This window comes from Myodes glareolus, chromosome 21 (genome assembly GCF_982192425.1).
Source record: "Myodes glareolus chromosome 21, mMyoGla1.1, whole genome shotgun sequence".
In the NCBI taxonomy this organism is placed as follows: Eukaryota; Metazoa; Chordata; class Mammalia; order Rodentia; family Cricetidae; genus Myodes; species Myodes glareolus.
In genome coordinates this window covers 51,282,289-51,303,148 of record NC_142046.1, presented here as the reverse complement: position 1 = coordinate 51,303,148, position 20,860 = coordinate 51,282,289, and the positions used below count along the sequence as shown (strand labels likewise).

The 20,860-nt window shown below is 47.5% G+C and overlaps 1 protein-coding gene across 1 annotated transcript in view; it reads right to left on the bottom strand.

The window, feature by feature from the left end:
* The window catches only part of Myo3b (myosin IIIB), a 326,704-nt gene that overhangs the window by 93,731 nt on the left and 212,113 nt on the right, over positions 1-20,860 (bottom strand). The window contains exons 26-28 of the mRNA XM_087900046.1: positions 19,953-20,115; positions 18,604-18,684; positions 2,150-2,258 (exon numbers count right to left, since the gene is read on the bottom strand). Coding sequence (XP_087756172.1) covers positions 2,150-2,258; positions 18,604-18,684; positions 19,953-20,115 — 353 coding nt within the window. The remainder of the gene's footprint in view (positions 1-2,149; positions 2,259-18,603; positions 18,685-19,952; positions 20,116-20,860) is intronic.

Below are 20,860 nucleotides of genomic sequence, written 5' to 3'. Positions count from 1 at the left end.
CAGTCACTCTGAGGTGTCCACAGTGAGACAGCTCCTCCGGCGTGTGTTACAGCTGCCATGCAGAACCATCCGCATCCTCCCCTTCTGTGCCCTTGCCTTCTTCCTGGGGTCCCTTCTATATAATAGGCTGGCTGCAGTGGGAAATGGAACACAGAAAGCCTCGGGGCTTCGCCACAGGCAGGTCAGATTAAACCTTAGAGTACCCCCCAGCATTACTATGGAGGGTGCCCATCATCTGAGCAAGGCCTACAACCCAGAAACACTAGCCCTTTCATTATATCATTCACGGTACACCATCACCAGTTCACACAGAAAACAGAGGTGAGCTGCAACGCTGCACCTCCTGACTCCTCTCTCAGGCCCAGTCTGATTCCTCCTCTGCTTAACTGACCCACTTCATCACACAGAGGTGGGACCGCTTTTCCCGCGAGGCTGTCGACGAGGAACTGGGTGCTGGAATGTTCTCCACCAAGCTAAGAGTGACGGTTTCATGCTCACCATGGCATATTCCTTCGCTGACTGTGATTTAAGATTTAAGCCATGATAAGTAAAGACACAATATGGATAGAACAACAACAACAATAACAACAAATCCCTGGAGTAGTCATTTGGCATCTGGAGCCTAGGGAAGCAGTAGGATTGACTGGCTCAAAGTGTGGATGCTGGCGTAGATGGTCTCCGTTCAAGCCGACTCTGTTGTAAGTGACACTGGCCAGCAGTAACTTAGAATGTCTAAATGTTAGAAGACGCTAGCATATGTGGCTCTTCTCTGCTTGAGCAGTTTCCTGTCTGTAAAACGGTTAGTCAGGAAGGTGCGAATGGGAAACAAGTATTAGCGGGTGTGGCTACTGGAGACAGCGGTTCTAGACGCAGAGCTCAGTCTGTCCCTTAGCGCAGCATAGCACCGCCTGATGCACCCCAGCTGAGGGAGGACAGGCAGCCCATAGGAAATCTGAGAAAGCCAAGCGAGACCTTTCCTTTTCCCCCTTCTTTTCATTAATTAATCACCTCTGCTTAATTCTCGGAGATCCAGAGATCGCATCCAGATCTCACGTAGACTAATTCAGCACACTTGCACATCTGGGGCGCCGATATCTGAGTCAGTCAATCACTGATGTCTGATTGACAGCTGTCACCAGACTCAGCTTCCCCAACTGCAATGGAGTGGTAGTGCCTGCAGATGACTGGTGTGTCGGCTATGTGAGACGCCCATGGGAAGATGCTGCCCCCGTGCTGAGCATGGGGGGGACTGGAGAGAGAACCTCCGCACGTCCCTGCCATCCTCATCCTCCACACTACTTCCATCATGTCTGACTCTTCCTGCAGACGCCCCCTGGCTCTCTCTGTCCTTCTTTCCCCATGGAAGGGAACTGTGTGCTGTGTGCCCGCTTCTTCTGTGGACTGAACACTTCAGTTTGTTTTATCAGGTTTTTTTGTTGTTGTTGTTTTGTTTTGTTTTGTTTTTTTGCACTAACTTCATTCTAGTTGGAGGCTGGAGACATGACTCAGCAGTTAAAAGCACTGGCTGGCTGCTCTTCCAGAGGACCTGGGTTTAGTACTCAGCACCCACACAGTAGCTGATAACTATCTGTGACTATAGTCCTGGGGGAATCTAATGCCCTCTTCTGGCCTCCAGGGGCACTGCATGCAGATGGTGCCCAGACACATGCAGGTGAAACATCGACCCACATAAATATAATTAAATTCTCTTTATTTTTTAAAAAAAATCAAGATTGAATTCAGGTTGTCCTTATGAAATGAAGACCTCTCTCTATAGAACCATGGCTTATAACTTTGGAGGTTCTAAAAGAAACATCTTTCGGCTCCACTCTTCCCAATTTACTGTCTTAACAAGATGGTAGGAATTGCTGCGTGGTTCATGAAGCACCTGGGTTTACGAGAGAACTCAAATGAGTAAGACTCACCTATCTGGACTGAGGATGTCAGTTGGTACAGCGCTGACACGATCTACATGAAACTCTGGATTTTACCCACTGGATAAACCAGACGTGGGTGGTGCATGCTTATAATCCCTGCACTTGTGGGATCAAGTCAGGAGGGTCAGAAGTTCAAGGCCATCCTTGCCTATATACTGAATTCGAGGTCAGTCTGGGCCACACCAGATACTATAAGCAATCAGTTCACTCACCAATCTGTGTCAGCATTCGCCGAGGAGTTACTTGAAGCTTCCTCATGGCCGTTGTTTGATTTTGCTCCTGAATCTGGACAGCTTCTCTTCTCAGGAGAGGGCTGGAAAACTGAAAGAAAACCAACAACAGGGAGCACTCAGGGGTCAAAGGGCAAGGCCAGAAGCAGGCCGGGCTGAGTTCTGTTGCCTGCCTGTGTTCTGCAGTCCTGAGCCCTACCCCTGAACATCTACAAACTTCTAGGGTATGCCACCAAAACCGGCATGTTCTGGGACTCGAGGTCTAAGCCCGCGTTAAGAACCAGCCCCCAGATCAGATAGAATAACTCATAGGAAGATAATCTACTCCTCTCTGGTATCAGCTATCTATGGTGGGTAGAGATTCCAGGCTCCACACAAAGTAGGTTCCAGCAGAAGCAGGCCCGTAATAGCTGAAGAGCACCGTGAGAGACGTAGCTGAGCGACTCCTGGTTCTGGCTGTCAGGATATGGGTAAAATGAGCTGTAAAGACTCAATCATTTCAGAGGTGGCCCATTTCCACATTGTTCTGCAAGGCAATTACCCGATGAGTCTCCTAACATAGGAAACAAATACAGTTGTTCCTTCCCGTGACAGTGGCACCCGCGACTAATTAGTCATGGCTCACTTTTCCGCTGAACTCACTTCCGCGTCAAGTTTCTCAACACAGCGTTTCGTGTTCTCAGAGTACGGGTCCCCAACCAGCGGCACAGTACCACCAGGAAATTCTGAGGACTATGTGGACCTGTGGAGCTGCTTCCCTCAAGCTCTCAATAGGACCCGGATCCCTGTTGAGGTGTGAAGCCATGCTTCCCGGTCAATGATGGTTATCGCTGGAGTTGCATTGGAATCACACAGGTAGATTTTAAGCAGTCCTGATTCCAACCTCAAGATAGCCCACGGCTAGGCTTGGGTTGGGACTGGCATCGCTTATTAAGAGATTCCCAGACTTCTAGCAGAGGACCATCGGTGGGATCCTTCATCTGGCGAAGGACGGCGATACAGTCGGAGACCCACATTGGAGCACCGGACTGAGCCCCCCGAGGTCCAAATGAGGAGCAGAAGGAGGAAGAACATGAAAAACGAAATCAGTACTGCGAGGGATGCTATCACCCACTGATACAAGGGAACGGATCTAATGAGAGTTTACCAAGGCCAGTTGGACTGGGACTGAACGAGGAGGTGATCTAACCAGATTCTCGGAATTTGGCCGGATTCTCTGACTGTGGCTGGCCCGAAGTCTTTCTGAAAAGCCATTGACTATGATACTGGGACCTGTTTCCTCTGCATATACTGGATTTTGGGGATCCAGTCTGTTTGGACACTCACCTTCCTGGACCTGGAGGGAGGGGGAAGGAACTGGAACTTCCCACAGGGCAGGAAACCCTGACTGCCCTAAGGGACGAAGAGGGAGGAGGAGAGGGAGTGGGGGGAGTGGGAGGGTGTTGGGAAGAGGGGCGGAAATGGAAACTTAAGTTTAAATAATTATAAGAATAAAAAAAAAAAGAAAAAGAAAAAAAAAAAAGAGATTCCCAGATAGCTTTAATACAGGGCCGGGGCTGAAAACCACCATTCCTATTGGTTTCTGTCCATCAACTAGGAACGTGAAGAGAACCCACATCTACTTGTCATTCTCACTTAGACAGTCTAGAAACAACCAACCCAACCCAAAATACACCCAGTGAAGGTAACCTATAAATGTGGCCACTGCAGTATATTAAGGTACACACCTAAGTTACAAACTGTTATGATACCAGGTGTCATGCCACGTACCGTTAATCCCGCACTCGGGAGGCAAAGGCAGGCGGATCTTTGTGAGTTCACAGCCAGCCTGGTCTACAGAGTGATTGGGATAGCCAGAGCTGTTACACAGAGAAGCCCTATCTCAAAAAAATTATATAGAAAGAAGACTGTTATGCTGATAAGACACAGCATGATAGAAATAAAGTAGAAAGGAAGAAAGGAAGGAAGGAAGGAAGGAAGGAAGGAAGGAAGGAAGGAAGGATCATCTGCTTTCCTCACGTACGCTGGGGGAAAACCATGCTCTCTGTTTAGATTGCCAGCTTGCTTCCTTCAAAATAAATATCTGCGTGCAGAAAAAAAAATGGAATTCTTTGAGTTATTTATTGTGGCTAAAACCATCTGTTGCCCTTATTATTGCTATTATACAAATGCCAAAAGGATAAAGAGAAAAAATTTAATGGAACATCACTACATTTTTATTATGGCACAAAAAGCATTATAACCAGTGAAAATGAAATGAAAAAAAAAAACAAAACAAAGAAAGAACGCGGAAATGAAGGGCTGCAGCCTGAAGCCCGTTAGCCGGCTTCTTGCCTTGCCGCCTGCAGACTCTTGATTCAGATTGTTGGACTCAGACTCACTTGTTATGCTGGATAAGCTCCATAAAAGCAAAACTTGACATGAAAAAAAAAGAGCTTGTTCCTGGGCACAAATAAATTTCTGTTCTTCACTCTGAAGGAAAATCTCCAACTGGGGTGGGGATGTAGCTCAGTGATTGGAGTGATTGCCTGACAAGGAGGAAGCTCCAGGTTTGAGCTTCAGCACTAAGCAAGAGTGAGGAGGGAGGCCTGTACCTGTTACCCCAATACTCAGGAGGGACAGACAGGAGGGTGGAGGGTCAGACGTTTGAAGCTTTTTTTTTTAATCAGCTACATGGTTGAATTCTTAGTTAGCCTGAACTACATGAGATTCCGTCTCACAACACACACACCAACAACAACAACATGATAGGAAAGAAAGGGAGGTAGGGAGAGAGGGAGGGAGGGGGAAAAAATCTCCCAAAGTGAACTTTTATCTTGTTTTGGCACTCAATTCAAGGGCACCAAGAGCTAGCTAAACAGTACTGCGTGTGTCGAGAGCTGGGATTGCTGGCTAGCATCTCTATCTATTTTGAAACCTTAATTTTAAAAAGGAACAATGACAGCTTAATAGCAGTCCCCAAAGGCAAAAGTCAACAAAGAGAGGTCGTGAAGATGGTGAGGCCCGTGACCATAGCCAGAGACAGTAGCCATGCCTTCCCCAGGAGCTCAGCACATGCCCAGTTAAGCTCTTGCTTTCTGATAGAAACTCACAGAATTTCTCTTCATGCAATCGGAGGGGAAACTCATTCTGTATGTCTCATTCATTTACACTTCACTCATCAAAATATTGATTCTAAGAGCTATTTGAAGTCTAAAAGCCAAACAGCAAACTTAGAAAATATTCCTGGTAAAGCTTAGATGGAGTCTGCACCTCCATCCCCAGCATGGCCTCCAGAACAGGAGAGGGATGGGTCCATCTCAGGAGATGAGGAAGTCAAGAGGATCAATCCCTTGAGTTCAAAGCAGGACCCCAAGTTATTAAGTATTTAAGGGCATCCTGGTGCAAGCGTGAATCACCTGGAAGCTCTCTGGCATGCGGATCCTCAAAGAAGAAAATGGGGAAATGGAAATGGGAAGCATGGTGGAGGGAGGGAGGGAGGGAGAGAGGGAGAGAGAGAGAGAGAGAGAGAGAGAGAGAGAGAGAGAGAGAGACGCCTGTTTTAGGTGAAGAGGTTAGGCAAAAAAAAAAAATTAGACCAGTGACATCATGGGAAATCAAATTATGAATACGAGCAACAGAAATGGTCACCAAAGGCTGAACTGGGGACAGTGTACTGAGGGTGACAGAGGCATCTCCAGGCCTGGGTCACCTGAGTGTTTCTGGCTAAGCAAAGTGAGGCAGAACGTCCTGAAGCAGACCACACCCTGTGAGCTCTGCCTACTTCCCAGAACACCAAAGTGAGTGTCTATTAGATGACCTTGAAATGAAACTTCCCGGTTTATTTCAGTGTCCAGGGATTAAAGCAGGGTCTTTGTGTTGGCTGGTTTCAATTGTCAGCTTGATGCAATGTAGAGTCTCTTAGGAAGACTGTCTCAGGAAGGGGTTGTCTAGACCAGGTCCTCTGTGCGCATGTCTGCTGAGATTGTCTTGATTAAGTGGTGTGAGAAGAGCCAGCCTGAGAGGGGGCAGCGCCGCGTCTCAGTTCTGAGCGCTGGACCGTCTGGAGTAGCAGAGGCTCACCAAGCCCACGCCTGCATTCATTCTGTCTCTGCCTTTGGTAATGGATGTGATGTGACCAGCTGTTTCCAGCTCCCGCCGACGAGACATCCCTCGAGGTGACGGACTGCCACCTGGAAATGTGACCTAAAATAAACCTGTCCTCTCTGAGGTTGCTTCTGGTCACGGTGTTTTATCACAGCAACCAAAACAAAGCTAGGGCAGCGCTGCACACCCGGACAGCTTCCGGGCCCGGAGACGCAGATGTGTGAGGGGTGAGCAGAGAAGCTATTGAGTGATGATGACTGTTGTGGTGGCCAGAAAGTGCATTCCTCTTAAAGACAAAACAACAGCACATGTTCAAAGGCACAGAGAGGCACAGGCCGTTGTGTGCCAGCAAGTGTATCACACACACACACACACACACACACACACACACGCATACACACAGGGCAGAGGGCACACGGGGGAAGGGGGTGGGGTTTCCCCTCACAGTTTCCAGTAAAAGCCACCTTGTGACACCTTGGTTTTGAACTTCTAGCCACTAGAGCTGTGAATACATTGTTTCGCCACCTTAGGCCACCAGATCTGTGATAATCTGCTCTGCCTCCCACAGGAAGCTAACACCCGGGCTTAAGAGTGTAACTTATTCCCTGTCCGCTTCTCAAAGCGGGTTGGTGGCAGGTGGCGAGGACTGAAACTACCAGAAGAAAGAGACTGGGCATATACGACCTCTTGTCTTGGTGGGGACAGTTGGTAGGGGCTAGAAATGAGGACAAAGAGATAAAGGTATAAGCAAGGGCATTCTTATTTAACAAACGTTGTTGTGGCCCTGACACTGTTCTAATACCTTTCATTAAAAGTAACTCATTTAATCTGCTTGGTTATCCTGACTGGAAACCAATATTATTCCCACGTTACAACTGATGAGTTTGAGGTGAAGGGACATTAAATAACTTATCTGGGAGTCAGGGAGATGACTCAATGGGTACAGGCACCTGCCCCCAAGCCTGACAACCAGAGTTCCATCCTCAGCATCCCCATGACTCCACAAACTGTCCTCCGACCTCGACATGAGCTGTGGCATGCTGTGAACACACACGTGTAAGGAAAGACATGTGACTTTAAAAATGACTTGTCCGGCATCATGTAGCAGAGCCAGGGTTGGAACTCAACTCATTTGGCCCTAAGTCTGAATTCTTTAATTCCCTCCTTATTTAGACAATAAATAGTCCCGCCCATCTCTCTCCCTTACAAATCGAAGCAAGAATCCAGACCGGCTCATGTTCTTTCTTGTTTCTGGGGTTTAATGGTCCCAAGTCAGTCACTGAGAGCGGAGTCTAGACTGGTGTTTGGGGACCCACCCGGAGGATAACCCCCATCATTCTCTCAGTTGGCAGTGACGGAATTCTAGCAGGCTTCTCGGAGGGTGATCTAGGCTAGGTAAACTCCTGCTCTCCTAAGAGCTTGGGCAAAGGTTGTCACGGCACCTGGCTGAGAAGGCCATACATACAAGGCACAAGAGCCAGGCCATCTCTCCTGAAGGTGTACCGGTAGGTTGCACAAGGAGCCAGAGTGCTTTCCTCCAGCGACAGCTGGTCAGCTGCTGCCTTGTGGGAGGTCCCACAGGCGACAGTCACCTTGCCTTCCAGGAGAGGCCCTCACAAAGACACTCTCCCCCACCCCCCACTCTACATTAAAACTCCTAGCCTTCAGCTTCAGCACACAAAATAAGTGCAGTCATTTCAGGCCTAGAAAAGCCGTCTCTACTTTGATTTTGCAGTCCTTAATGCTGACCATTATTACCCTAGGTAAACTTTTAGGCTCAGAGAAAGTCCTACCTGGTAACTGCTTTTCCAGCACCAGAAGTTGAGGTGGAAAGCTTTCTCTTATTCTAGAAATTCAAACATCGTCATCTGAAGAAGGCCTCTTCCCTCTCTGCATGGTGGGACGGTCATTCCATTCTCTTCCTTCTCCTTTGATCAGCAGTTGGACTTATTTCTTGTAATTTATTCCCTGTGTGCTTCTTAAAGGGGGGGGGGGGAGTTGGTGGCTTCCAGAAGTGTGGCCTTCATGTGGCTGCGCATGCTGGCCAGTTCAGTGACTCTCATAAACCCACAACAGAGGTGTCTATTGTTATCCATGTGATAGGAAAAGAACATGGTTATGCTGCTGACAATCAAACCCAGAGCCTTGCACATGCTAAGCACATGCTCCACCACTGAGCTATGTCCCAGAGTGCTCACAGGCTTCGTTGTGTTGCTTTTGTGACAGTCATCAAAATGTTCTACCCTGATGGGGTGCTGAGAACATGGGAGGAAGAACAGCAGGTCAAGAGCTAGGAAGTCCTGCTAACAGGGTGTCTCTCGGCAACCATTGAGGAGAGCCTGGAGTGGGGTTCCTCACAGGCTCCCACAGTGGGAGTTAAGGTAAAGCAGGCTGGGAAAGAGTTTTATATAAACCATATTATTGCTGTACCAAAGTATAGGATGCCAGGAACCCAATACACTTCTTTGTTAATCAAACAGCTCCCATCTCTTGGAAACTGTCTTTTTCCTCAATGCTGGGGGTGAAACCTTGGTCCTCACACCTGCTAGGCCAGCACTGGACCCCTGAGACACACCCTCCGGCTAGGATCGTTCTGACTCAAATAGTTCTGGCTTTCTACAAAGTAAAACTATGAACTTGCAATAACTTCTTCTTAAAAAGATAAAGTGTGGGATGTCTGTAGCAGATTTACTCATGGTCACCAAGAACTGGAAACAACCTAAATGTCATTCAGCTAGTGAGGAGAAAAATGTATGACCTGGCTGGACACAGGGTCCTGCTTGGTACTAGAAAAGGAGGAGCCCCTGACCAACAGCAGCACAGCTGAACCTCAACAGCCTTCCAAGGGAAAGATGGTGAGTTATAATGTCTGCACATGGTGTGACTCAATGTGTAGAACATTCTGGAAAGGGAAAAACTATAGAGACAGAAGACCCATTGGTGAGCAGGAAGATTAAAAAAGGATCCAGAAGGCCAGAAGGAGCTCTCTGGAAATATACATCCTCACAGCTGTGCGGGGGATGGGCTGTCTGCGTGTTAGCCCAGTCTTATCAAACTTAATTTTACTGTATTAAACTGTACCATAACAAAGCTATCAAGAGGTTGTTCAAATTAAAGTTGTGGAGGGGGGTACTCTTTTTCCACAGGCTAGACCTAGTCCTGGAAAGCAGGACCTACTTTTAGCTGAGCAGGAAGGAGCAGGGGAAGATGGTTGCTGACAAGAGACTGTGTGCATCATTGACCATAGCTGGTTTTGACACTAAGTACTTGGCTCGGGGTCTGTGAAATTAGCTCTGGTCGCCTGTACATCTCAACCATCACAACTTTATTGACGAGAATGGCTCCCAGCTGTCACCCTTGCCACCGCTCCTGTTCTTGGCGAGATTCAGACTTCCCGGCCACAGCAAATCAAACAAGGATCCGGTTATGGCTCGTCAAGCTGGGGTTTGAACTCCTGGCCAAATGGCCGTCACTCAGCTGTTATGCTGCCAATCATCCATCACGGTGGGTTAAATGTGATAGGCCCACAAAGGTTTTCCAGCCCTTCAGACATCTGAAAAGCAACCTGCTTTCCACACCAGCCTCAGCCTATCAGGGCGATAGTTTAACTCCGGGTCTCTAGAATTTCTGGCTTTGCAAGGACCCAGAAAGAGTTACTGATTTCCAGAACAGATTGCGAGAAGGGCCTTAAGCCAGTGAGGAGGGGAAATGGTGTCAGGGCCTCAGGAGCTCTCAGTACTACGAGGCTCGAAAGCAAAGACGAAAACAAATACACTAGAATGGTCACAGGCCCGTTGCATGCTATTTTTTCTCTAGTTGGATAACCCAGACACAAATTAAGACTCAAAAAAAACATGCTCCTTCATAAAGATGTTATTGTAACTATATTTGTGATTTGACAGGTGCTATTTTTATCTGAAAGTAAGAAAGACTTTCTGAAGTTCAAAGATTACCATGCTCACCTTAGAAGAGAGCCTTGCAGGCTTTCTTCCCCCTCAGGAAGTTAGAAAGCAGTGGAGGGAGGGTCCAGGTGATGAACAATTGCTACCTTTCCTCAGGTGAAGAGGTTGTGGGGGAGGGGTACAGGCAGGGAAACTTTGTACATACCATTATCTTTACCACAGCCCGGAGGCTTGGATCTGTTAAATTTCATATCTGATGAAACCAAGGCCCTGAGGCTAAATAATTTTCTCCAGGGAGGAAATTCTCCAGTCACGACAGAATGTCTGTAACCCTAGGGCCTGGGGAAGGGGAACCTGAGGGTTGGTGACTGAGACAGGCAGATCCCTGAAATCCACTGCCCGGTCAGTCTAGGGAAAGCAGCAAGCTCCAGGTTTCGTGAGAGAACTTGCCTCAAAAAATAAGATGGGGCCTGCCTCAAAAATAAATAAATAACAATAGCAGTAACAACATCAGCAACAAGATGGGTAGCAACAGAAAAATGCCTGATATCAACAGCTTGCCCACACTAACGCACGCGCACACACACACACACACACACACACACACAAGAGTGCACCTACACATGGTATACATACACATTACACATACAAATAACTTTCCCCCAGCTATATGAGAAAGTATCAGATACCCATTGTTTCTTCTACTCTGAATTCCATTTACATAGGACAGGATTTTAATTCTCTCCAAAGTTTTGACTGGCGCACATATCCACGGGCAATGGCCAAGGTGGAAATCAAAGGCAAGATGGGGTCTACTGAAGAGGCCTGAGCAGAAGGGGCTGCAAACTCGTGCTTCCACTCATGAAACATGGAAGAGAAGACCATTTATCCAATCTCTGTGCTCGAAGCACACTTCTGTTCAAGGGAACACAAAAATCTGTCTTTACATCCACAAGGGTCTTTTGATCAAAATCCAAAACTAAAGCCAGATCTGCTTGCTCTTGCCATGGCACAGGCTGGACCGCTGTGGGGGTACGGCCTAACAAACTAATGGGAGTTAAAGAATATAATAACGCTCTTTATGATTTTCCATGGGAAAAGTCCTTGAAGGCAGCATGCAGACAAGTCCAGTGTCTTCTGCTCATCAGAATGTTGGCTCAACACCGTCCGTGTAGTAGAGATGGGCCTCCTCTGCAGTCATGCATTCCTGTTCTCTATGAGGTCCACAGGGAAGAAAACAGGTTCCGCCCGTTCAGCACTGGCCACGGCTTCCTCTAAAGCATTAACCTTGGGCCTTGGAGGCACCAAAGGGGAAACAAAGTCTCCCCAGCAGCTCATTGTCTTGTCCTGCCAGGGACACCACCCTCTAGCCCACAGTGACTCTACAGCTTCCTTTCCAGGCATGAGGTAAACAACGGGTGCCCTGAGCTCTGGTTTGCTTCACACTAAGATGGAAAATAATTCCATTGCACACAAAGGACAGCTTTCTGTGTGGCGAACCAAGCTATGACAAGATATCACTAATTGGGCTCAAGAGAGGCTGACCAGAACACCTTTCTCAGAAATCCCTTGACTCCACAGGCTGGGCCTTCTCACCGATGCAAACCACTTACTTCCATGTTCACTGAGTTCCTGGCTCACAGACAGGGGTGCTTCCCCAAAGAAAATCAAGATACTTGCTGCTCACACATCTCCTTCTCTGTTGTTTTTCCATAGGTTTAGCGGCTACACCTGAATCTATTGATATCTCAACTTCCTTCTGCGCCCTGTGACCCTGCAGTCAGTGCCCTGCGGCTCAGACAGAGACCTGGTGGAATTTCCAGTCCCAAGGGCACCATCTCTGCTGCTGCCACCAAATGTAGTTTTTAACTAATTTTCTATTGTTCTATTTACTAATAAAGACTCAGGAGTCAGACGTTGGGTGAAAACCTGCTAGAAACTGAGAAGCAACCAACTGACCTTCCTTTTTGGCCAGAGATCCAGAAAGAGGACATCTCTCCAACCATCCCAAACCAAAAAGACCTCCAAGTCTCTCCCATTTTTTTCCTGTGAGTCTCTCTATCTATCCTCCTGGCTTCTCCATACTCTCTATGGCTAATTCCTGTCAACCAGTTGCTGGCTCCAATTCCTGACCCAAGGTTGATTTTATTAACACAGTCAGGTTTCACAGTGCGGTCAGATACCCCACAACACCTCTCCCATAGGCAAAGCTGTTAGAAGTCAACCCCTGTCTTTATACGCTGAGAGTCAGAAACTCCCAGGTAGCAGGAGAGCAGATGGAGAAGTCTAGACTTCCCACCCCCTAGATCCCCTCCACCTATGTTCTGACAAAGCCTTAGAAGGAGGGAGACGGCACAGTCTGCAGGTTAAGGCACATCTCAAGCCCAGGTGCACCTAGAGATATTTCCTCCAGATGTGAAAATAAGTGAGAACAGCGGAGAAGGGAGGACTCTGCTTCCTGACTCTGCTGCTTCCTGCCCTCCGGTTAAGAGAGCTTACCTGTTCTCACACCTGTGCCTCCTCTGCCTCCAGCTCTTGCTCTGAGGAACTCAGCCTGTGTGTGAAAGAGCCAGGAGGCTTTCAAAGAAACAGACTAGAAAGCCAGAGAGTGCAAAAGAGACAGAGCAATAAACAGGGACCAGGAGGGACACAGAAGCCTTCTCGCTGTCTCCCTTAAGGGCAGTTTCTCTTGTACTCTCTCTCCTGATTGGTGTGTGAGCCACAATCTACTCACACATAGCTTTATTGGAGTGAAAAATAATATGTATTCGATTTTTTGCAGCTGCAAGAATCATGAGTCATTGTACGGCATACCCTTGGTTATGATAATGACTTTTCAAATTTAATTTTATGTGTTTATTGTAGAATACTACATTTACATGAGGACACATGTACACATTACATATATATATATGTATATGTATGTATAAATATTTAGATTTTAAAACTCCCTTCTAATGAGTATTGACACTAGCATCCCTTAAGGGGAGCATGTTCTAGAACTCTGTGTAGAGCTGAAGAATTTGAAGGCCCAGTGAATCCTACTTTTTATCACGGTGTAGGAGCCAGCCATGATAAGCTAAATAGAAACAGACCACCCTAAGGAAGTTCTTTACTTCCAACCATTTTCACCTACCAGAGTAGGACTCAGCCATTGATAAATTTAATAGAGCCCTGATTATCAGTAGTTTACCCTGAAGCAATACCTGGTTGAGGGAAGAACCACAAACTGAGATTACCTGAGCACCAACCAAGAACAGACTATCCAAAGGAAATGCCTAACTTCCAGCCATTGTAGATAGGATCATCTTCCAGCACACACTCCCCAGGACACTCCCAGACAAATGTCAGTCAATCAGGAGTCCTGCACCTTAGAAATCCCTTACCCCCGCCTTCACTACTATAAAAACCCAACTTTAACTGAGCTCGGGGCTCTCCGGTATTCTAGTGCGTTGGACACAGAGAGAGACCAAGTTTGCAAACTTGTGTAAAATGAAGGCTCTTTGCTTTTGCATACAGGACCTGGTCCTCTTGTTGGGAGACTTCGTGGATCTGGGCATAACAATGACAGCCCAGCAAAAAGCAAGTATTTAACAAGCAGGAGATAATAAATGGATGAAATGCCCTAATTTAAAATAACATTTCCTTCACCTAGCAATATCTGCGAACTGTAAAGAAAAAAAAAAGACTGCAATTATCTAGTTGTTGTCCCCATCATGGCCGCTAAAGAAAACAGAATTTTTAGTGGGAGGGGAAAGGAAGCATGCTGCCACTGAGCTGCATCCCAAGTCCTGTAAATTTTTCCTTGAAATTTTATTTATTTTTTTATGAGCATCAACGCTTGCTTAAGTGTAGATCTGCATGCCATATGCATGCAGTTCTCACGGAGACCAGAAGAGGGCGATGGATACCCTGAACCGAAGTTAGAGATCATTGTCAGCTGCCATGTAGGTGCTGTGACTTGAACCTGGGTCCTCTGGAAGAGCAGGCAGGGTTCTTAACTACTGAGCCATTTCTCTGCCCCACCCGGCTCCTTTAATTAACATGCTTTTATTTATTTATCTATTTGTCCTGAGGCAAGGTTTCTCTGTGTAGCTTTGGTTGTCCTGTTAACTTGCTCTGTAGACCAGGCTAGCCTTGAACTCACAGACGTCTGCCTGCCTCTGCCTCCTGGGTGCTGGGATTAAATGGGGCACACCATCAAAGCATGGTTTAAAATTTTATTTTAAGGCAGGGTTTCACCGTACTGTCCAGGCTCAGCCTCCTGATAGAAGTGCACCACCACCAAGCCATTTAAAGTTAAAAAAGGAGGCAGTTTAGCCAGGCGTGGTGATGCACACCTTTAATCCTTGCTCTCTGGAAGCAGAGGTAGGTGGATCTCTGTGAGTTTGGGGCCAGCCTGGCCTACATGGTGAGTTCCAGAACAGATAGGGCTATCTAAAGAGGCCCTGTCTTAAAACAAAACAAAAGGCAATTTAAGAGTTGGAGCAATTTTAAACACTAAAAAACGCGGTTCTGTTGCAGGATAGGATCAAGCAATCTGGAAGCAAGGCTTGCTTTTCCTGGAAGGCACTCTGAAGCAGCTCCATTCTGCATGCCTCACAGGCAGCAGGCTTAGAATGTGTACTCACAGGTTCAAGGCTTGCCTTAATGAAAACCTCCTTCAGAGGGCATCAGAGAAGTGGCCATCATCTGATGACATCTGTGTGGTTGGCAGGGCCAAGGAGGGGAGCGGGTGCGCACTCCTGATGGAGGAGGGTGAACGGGAAGTTTCCACAGCACTAACAGTTTCAGTGAAAATATGCTGTGAACTACCAGGTTGGGTCGGCATTCTCTCTCTCTCTCTCTCTCTCTCTCTCTCTCTCTCTCTCTCTCTCTCTCTCCTCCGCCCCCCACCCCGCGCTCATGCGCATGGTGCTGGCTAAGACAGCTCTTATTGGAAAACATTATTTCAAGATTCTGCTCTCCTGAAGACAGTCACCTACATGACAGCAACACCCTCCCCCACCCCCAAGAAAGTGAGGCCCAGCACTTGGTGTTCTAAAAACAGATCCTGAATTAGCGGAGTAATCTAAAAATAAATAAATAAAAATTTTTTAAAAATCAAAGAATGAGACTGGCATTGTGAACGCTTGAGAAATTCTCCGTGGGTTGTTTCTTATCAAAAGAAACCACCTTAAAATGAGACTAGTCATTGAGGAATACAAGTGTTTATTTTCTTCAGAGAGTGAATGTAGCTCGGCTCCCTTTCTGAAACTCAACGGCTAATCAAAAAGTAATAGATTTGTAGTGGGATAAAAAGAATTTAATTTTTTTACTTGGAATGTCCCAACTATCTGAGTATTAGCATGTGCTGTCTTGTCTCTTCTGGTTTTCTTACAGAGAGCACTTTTCTCCGCCAGAATTAATAACGGAAACAACAAAAGAAGCCAAGGTAACTGACATTCGAAGTTGTTCCCCAGTCCCTAAAGGAAGCCCCGCACAGAATGTTTGGCTCCGCCCCCTCAGCTCCTCCAGCTCCTGGAAGCTCGCACCGCCTGCTGCTCTGGGACGCCACGCAGGAAGCACGTCCTCTAGGACCCAGGGTGTTTTCTCCGTCTGTTTTCTCTCCAACATTTGAGCGCTGGCTGCTGCACCTTTGGGCCGGGAGAGGTCTCCAGACCACCAGCTCATGTATTTGAAAGGCATCTGTTTGTTTTGAAAATGCAAATCTGCCTACCTCAAAGACCGAATGGGAGGGAGAAGTGATTTCTGCGTGGAGTTCCTTCCCTCTCTGCCTCGCACCCAGGGCACTGGCCACTTAACTCAACCCCTGGGAGCCCAGGGAAGAATCCACAATTAATCGGAGCAGGTTCACCGCTCTAGAATCAGCTGGGCGGGTCATTCGGGGTCTGGTTTAAAGCACCTCAGAGGTCCTTAACGAAAGAACACGGGGCCTTTGATAGGGTGGCTCCTTGTTGAGGGCTGCCCGGAGGAGGGCAGGATCATGGGGCCAGAGGCTCCTATCAGTGGCCGCCCAGTCCTCAGGAGCAGAAAGCAGCAAGGTTAATGCGGACTTTGATCTCTGTCGAGGCGGACCAGCTAGAATTAATTTACATTTCAGATGAAAAAGGTTGACAGCATGAAAAGGCAGCTTGTTGCTGGTGTTCGAATGTGCTGTAATAGATCGGGAATTCTGAGAGGAAGTTCTGAGGACGGGCTAAGCTGCGCTGGGCTGCTTTTATTGGGAAGGAGATGAAAGGAAAACAAATTTCGCTCTGCGCTGCTCTGCAGCAACATGTAGGCCAAATGCTTCCTAAATTTCAAGGGCTGCTCTTAAAAATGTGTGTGTGTGTGTGTGTGTGCGTGTGCGTGTGTGTACGTATATGAAACATATCTCGGCAACGTCATTAAATAAAAGAAGGCTGTGGGTAAGAGCTGGAAATACAAGCAAATGCATTCCACAGGATCGAAATTTCAAAGAAAGTAATTTATGGGGAAAATAATTAATCAGAAATTAACCTCAGAAATGGCTGTGTCGAGCTGGTCACCCACTTTATGTAGTTTTTGTTGTTGTTGTTTTATGTGGACAGTTCTATCTGGGGCATTTTCTATGGCAGGAAAGGTTGCTTGTGGGGAGACAGTTGCGCCAAATCACAACCCTAGCTCTAGTTTTAACCCTAGGGGCACATCAGGTCCTGTCCTTTTTGACGGCTGAAGGTAGAGAGACTCCACCTGCTTGCTGCCACCCAGGGCACTGAGGCATAGGTGTGACCCCTGCAGAACTGGCTAATCACATTTTGATGCTACCTAGTGGCTGAGAACACTGGCCGTGAGGCTAAGGAAGTGCTTGCAAAGCTAAAAAGAAAAGGGAGTGCTTTAGGAAGACATACAGAATTAACCTTCCCAGTACCCGCCCACAAGTGCTTCAAGGATGAAGCACCCCCACCCATCGCTGTCTTCAGACAGAGGTCATGAGGTCAGTCTGTTTTTGCTTAATGCTCACCTGGCCCTCAAATGTGATTTTCAGACATTTCATGATTTTCATATAATGGACTCAATGGATCAACAACAATCCAGGCTTAAAGTTTTTATTTGAAGACATATGTTGAGCATATTGCAAAATCTGAGATCAGCTGGTATCCTCTTGAGGAGAGATGTGTGTGTGTGTGTGTGTGTGTATTGACAGTAAGTAGTGAACGCAAGATGCACTTTGAGTTTGGGGTTCTTAAGCTGCAACAAGAAATTGCTCACTTTTCACGGGGCTTTGAAGTGGCAGAGGTTGGAAATTACTAGGAGATGGTATTAAGTGTAGCACATTTGCATTTAAAGGCTACCCCCTACTTCCAAAATATCTGAGTTCTTAGTGAAGATGCCTGGCCTCCACCACGGCCTAAGAATTCTGAGCAGGACCCTTTGACTGAGTGGCCTGGGCCTACTGGAGAAGATAGCAGCTGTTTGAAGGCTTCACCCCTGATCCCCCCTCCCACTTGCTCCCTGCTGCAGGATTGCCCTCCACAAGCACATTCCATCTCCAATTTCTTGCACCCCTGAAATTCGGCATGGTCAAGATCCCGTGTCTCCTAGAACCTCAGTTTGGGATTTGCAACTAGGGAGGGAACCTGGCTTGGCAGCCACACAGGACATACCGTTTGCAGAAGGACTCAGTGACCTCTGAGCCGGGGAGTAGACTCATAAACCAGGAACCAAGGTTCACAGCTCTCAGGCTGCTAAGGGCAAGCGGATCCCAAGATCCACTAGGTGCTCTTGTGGAGCCCAGAAGATTGTGGTAGCCACGTAGATGTGGGTTTTTGGGTATCCCCGAGTCTCCCTTACAAATCATCACACACACACACATACACACACACCCACCCTGATTTTTCAAGACAGGATTTCTCTGTGTAGCCCTGGCTGTCCTGGAACTTGCTCTGTAGACCAGGGCTGGCCTCAAACTCACAGCGATCTGCCTGCTTTGGCCTCCTTGAGTGCTGGGTGGGATTAAAGGCTGGCACACCACAACCAGCCATCACCACCTTTAAAGTCAGCAGCTCTCACTACACTGACGATGGACTTCCGACTTCAGGAAAGAAAGAGATGTGCCCAGCAGCAACATCATAGCAAGTGTGCGCAGTCCAAACGGTGGTTTCAAAGACCACCTCTGCTGTGAGCAAGCTGGGTGATAATGGATAAGTTATGTCCTTTCTCGGTGCCCCAGAGTCCTCTTATGTTGTAGTAGGAATATAATAAGACTCTGAGGCGTCTTCTTAGTAAGCATGGCCCCTGGTAAGTGTGCACGGTGCCTCAGTCAGAAGAGCGGCCAAGGGAGGCGAGCCCACCCTCGCAGACACACCGCGGGACTCTTGACTCACCCCTGTGCACCACTGTCATTAGCCTTTCAGCTTCTCTGGACTCCTTTGCCTGGAGTCACAGAACATTTCAAGTGGACGCTGCCAACGATGCTTTAATTACCTGCTTGAGCATGAACCGCAGGCTCGCCTCTTCTGTGGCTGATTTGCTTAAATTTCCTCCGAGCATCATATCCTCTCCAGGCTAAAAATACAAAACCATGTGCCGGGAATGACATTAATTTTAAGACGTGCCAGAGAATTGATATAAGCTGTTCCACCTCCAATCTGTTTCTCGCGTTCCCTCCCCCACCCCCACCCCCACCCGCCCCTTCTCCCTGAGCCTGAAATCAGCAGATGTGTTACAGTGTAGGAAGGGCCTTTCTGAACTCTTGGTCAACTTTTCAGAATGCTTCTGAGAAACTGTTTTTTTAGCCAAAGAGTGATTTTTTTTTTCCAGAACATTTTGAGTTCTGTTTAGTAATAGTGGGAGCCCCTGACCCCAGGTGAGATAGTTTCCTGTCTTCCTAAGCCTGGAGGAAACCCTGCCTTGAGCAGCCATGTTTAAGCTGAGGGTTAGGGCTCAGAGAGATGATGGGAGGCACTGAGCTGGCCCAGTCCTTCTAACCATTTTATGTTCAGAAGAAAGGTATAATTGGAGAGGAAGATGAAGAGGGCAGAGGGAGAACAAAGGGCCAACATCTTCCACGGAAAGGGAAGGCGAAGAAGAAAGCCAAGAGGAGAGTGAGACCAGAGCGCGGGAGACAGCCGTCCTTCAGATAAAGGTGACGCACAAAGCCTCCACCCAACCCAAGATGAACACCCGTCTTCTGTGTCCCTACGTGGACCCAAGCACCGTCAAGTCTCTAGACAAGCTCCTGAGGGCCAAAGCACACTAAAGCATGTTATAGTTTCTTCTTATGAGAGTACCAAGAAATTCATCTTCTAAGTTCAAAGTCTAGAGCTTCCACGAGAGTCCAGGTATTGTTCCTAGCACCCACGACACATGTATGTGACCAGAGGCACCCGCAGGATTGTGTACAACCTAGAGGCTGGTTTCCTCTGTTTATAAATCCGATCTTACCAGGATGGTATTAGTCATTGTGACAGTACAATCTGGGTATCACCCGAAGTGTATATCATCTGTCATTTCAGGAGACAGCCCGTATGGAGTGATAGAGTTGGACATCACTGGTCAGCTCACACTGCCTCTGACTTACGACTCCTCCCAGGTGTTCTAATGGCTTGTATGTTTGTCTCTCTTTGAGGTCAGGGACCATAGAGGGATACCTTTGATTACATCCCCAGCACCGAGTATGAGGCTTGACTCATGTAGGCCCTGGAAAAATGCTTGCTGAAGTAAGGGGAGACAGGGGGAAGAAGGGAGAACGGGAAAGGGGAAGCCCTAGAGAGTGGTCCCCAGCACTCAAGGAAATACCAAGAGGCAACACTGGCCAGAATCAGGATACATACCTGACTGGATGGCTATGGCAGCCTTCTCCCTCTTCTCTCTGGCTCGTTTGTATCTCCTGGCTCCGAGCCAGCCCTTGGTATATGCCTGCAGCATGACCACTCGGCCTAAGACATCTCGCAGAAGCAAATTTAATTGTTCCACGTGGTAATATTTGAGAAAAACCTAAAAGGAATCGTTGTTTTAGTGTTACATTTGGGCTTCCCAACAGCAAATTCCTCCACTCCAGCCTATTCTCCATGCAAAATGGAGAATTAAAGCCATGGTCGGAGTAAAGTTCATAGTGATTTAACTTATGCATACATTGGTGATTTCTGGAGGAGAGGGCTGGCAAATACAAGTCCCCTTCTAAAATGAGATTGCAGGGCTTAGACAAGCCCAGGTGTTATTTGGGAGTGCCTCCCTACAGTTGGGAGTTCCATTTCCTCAGCCCAGCTGTGCCCTCATTGCCCCCTCATAGCCTCTGAGGGAGGTGTTGAGCAACAGGCCCAACCTGAGGTCAGCAGATAGTCTGGAGGCCAGGAGACCCGGATGACGACCCCCCCATTGACCTAATTTCCATAGAGGAAACCCACACACAGTCTGGAACTGGCCTTGCAGAATTTAACCGTAAAAATCCGGGGTCCCGCAGAGACATGATGTTTCCCCAAATGAAAAGCTACACACGACGAAAGTAAAATCAGAGTCAGCAATAAACAGCACAGGTCTAACACAAGAAATGGGCGAAACTCTAAAGGGAACTCATCACTACCATGACTATGATTTATATGCTAGCATGTGGGCTCGGTTATGAAATATGGAAAAGGGGACATTCTAAAGTGCATCCAAAGATCTCTTTCTAGAAATGCTAAAAGGTTCTCAAATTACAGAACAGTGTATGAACCATTCTCCTATGGCTCGTGGGTCTCGG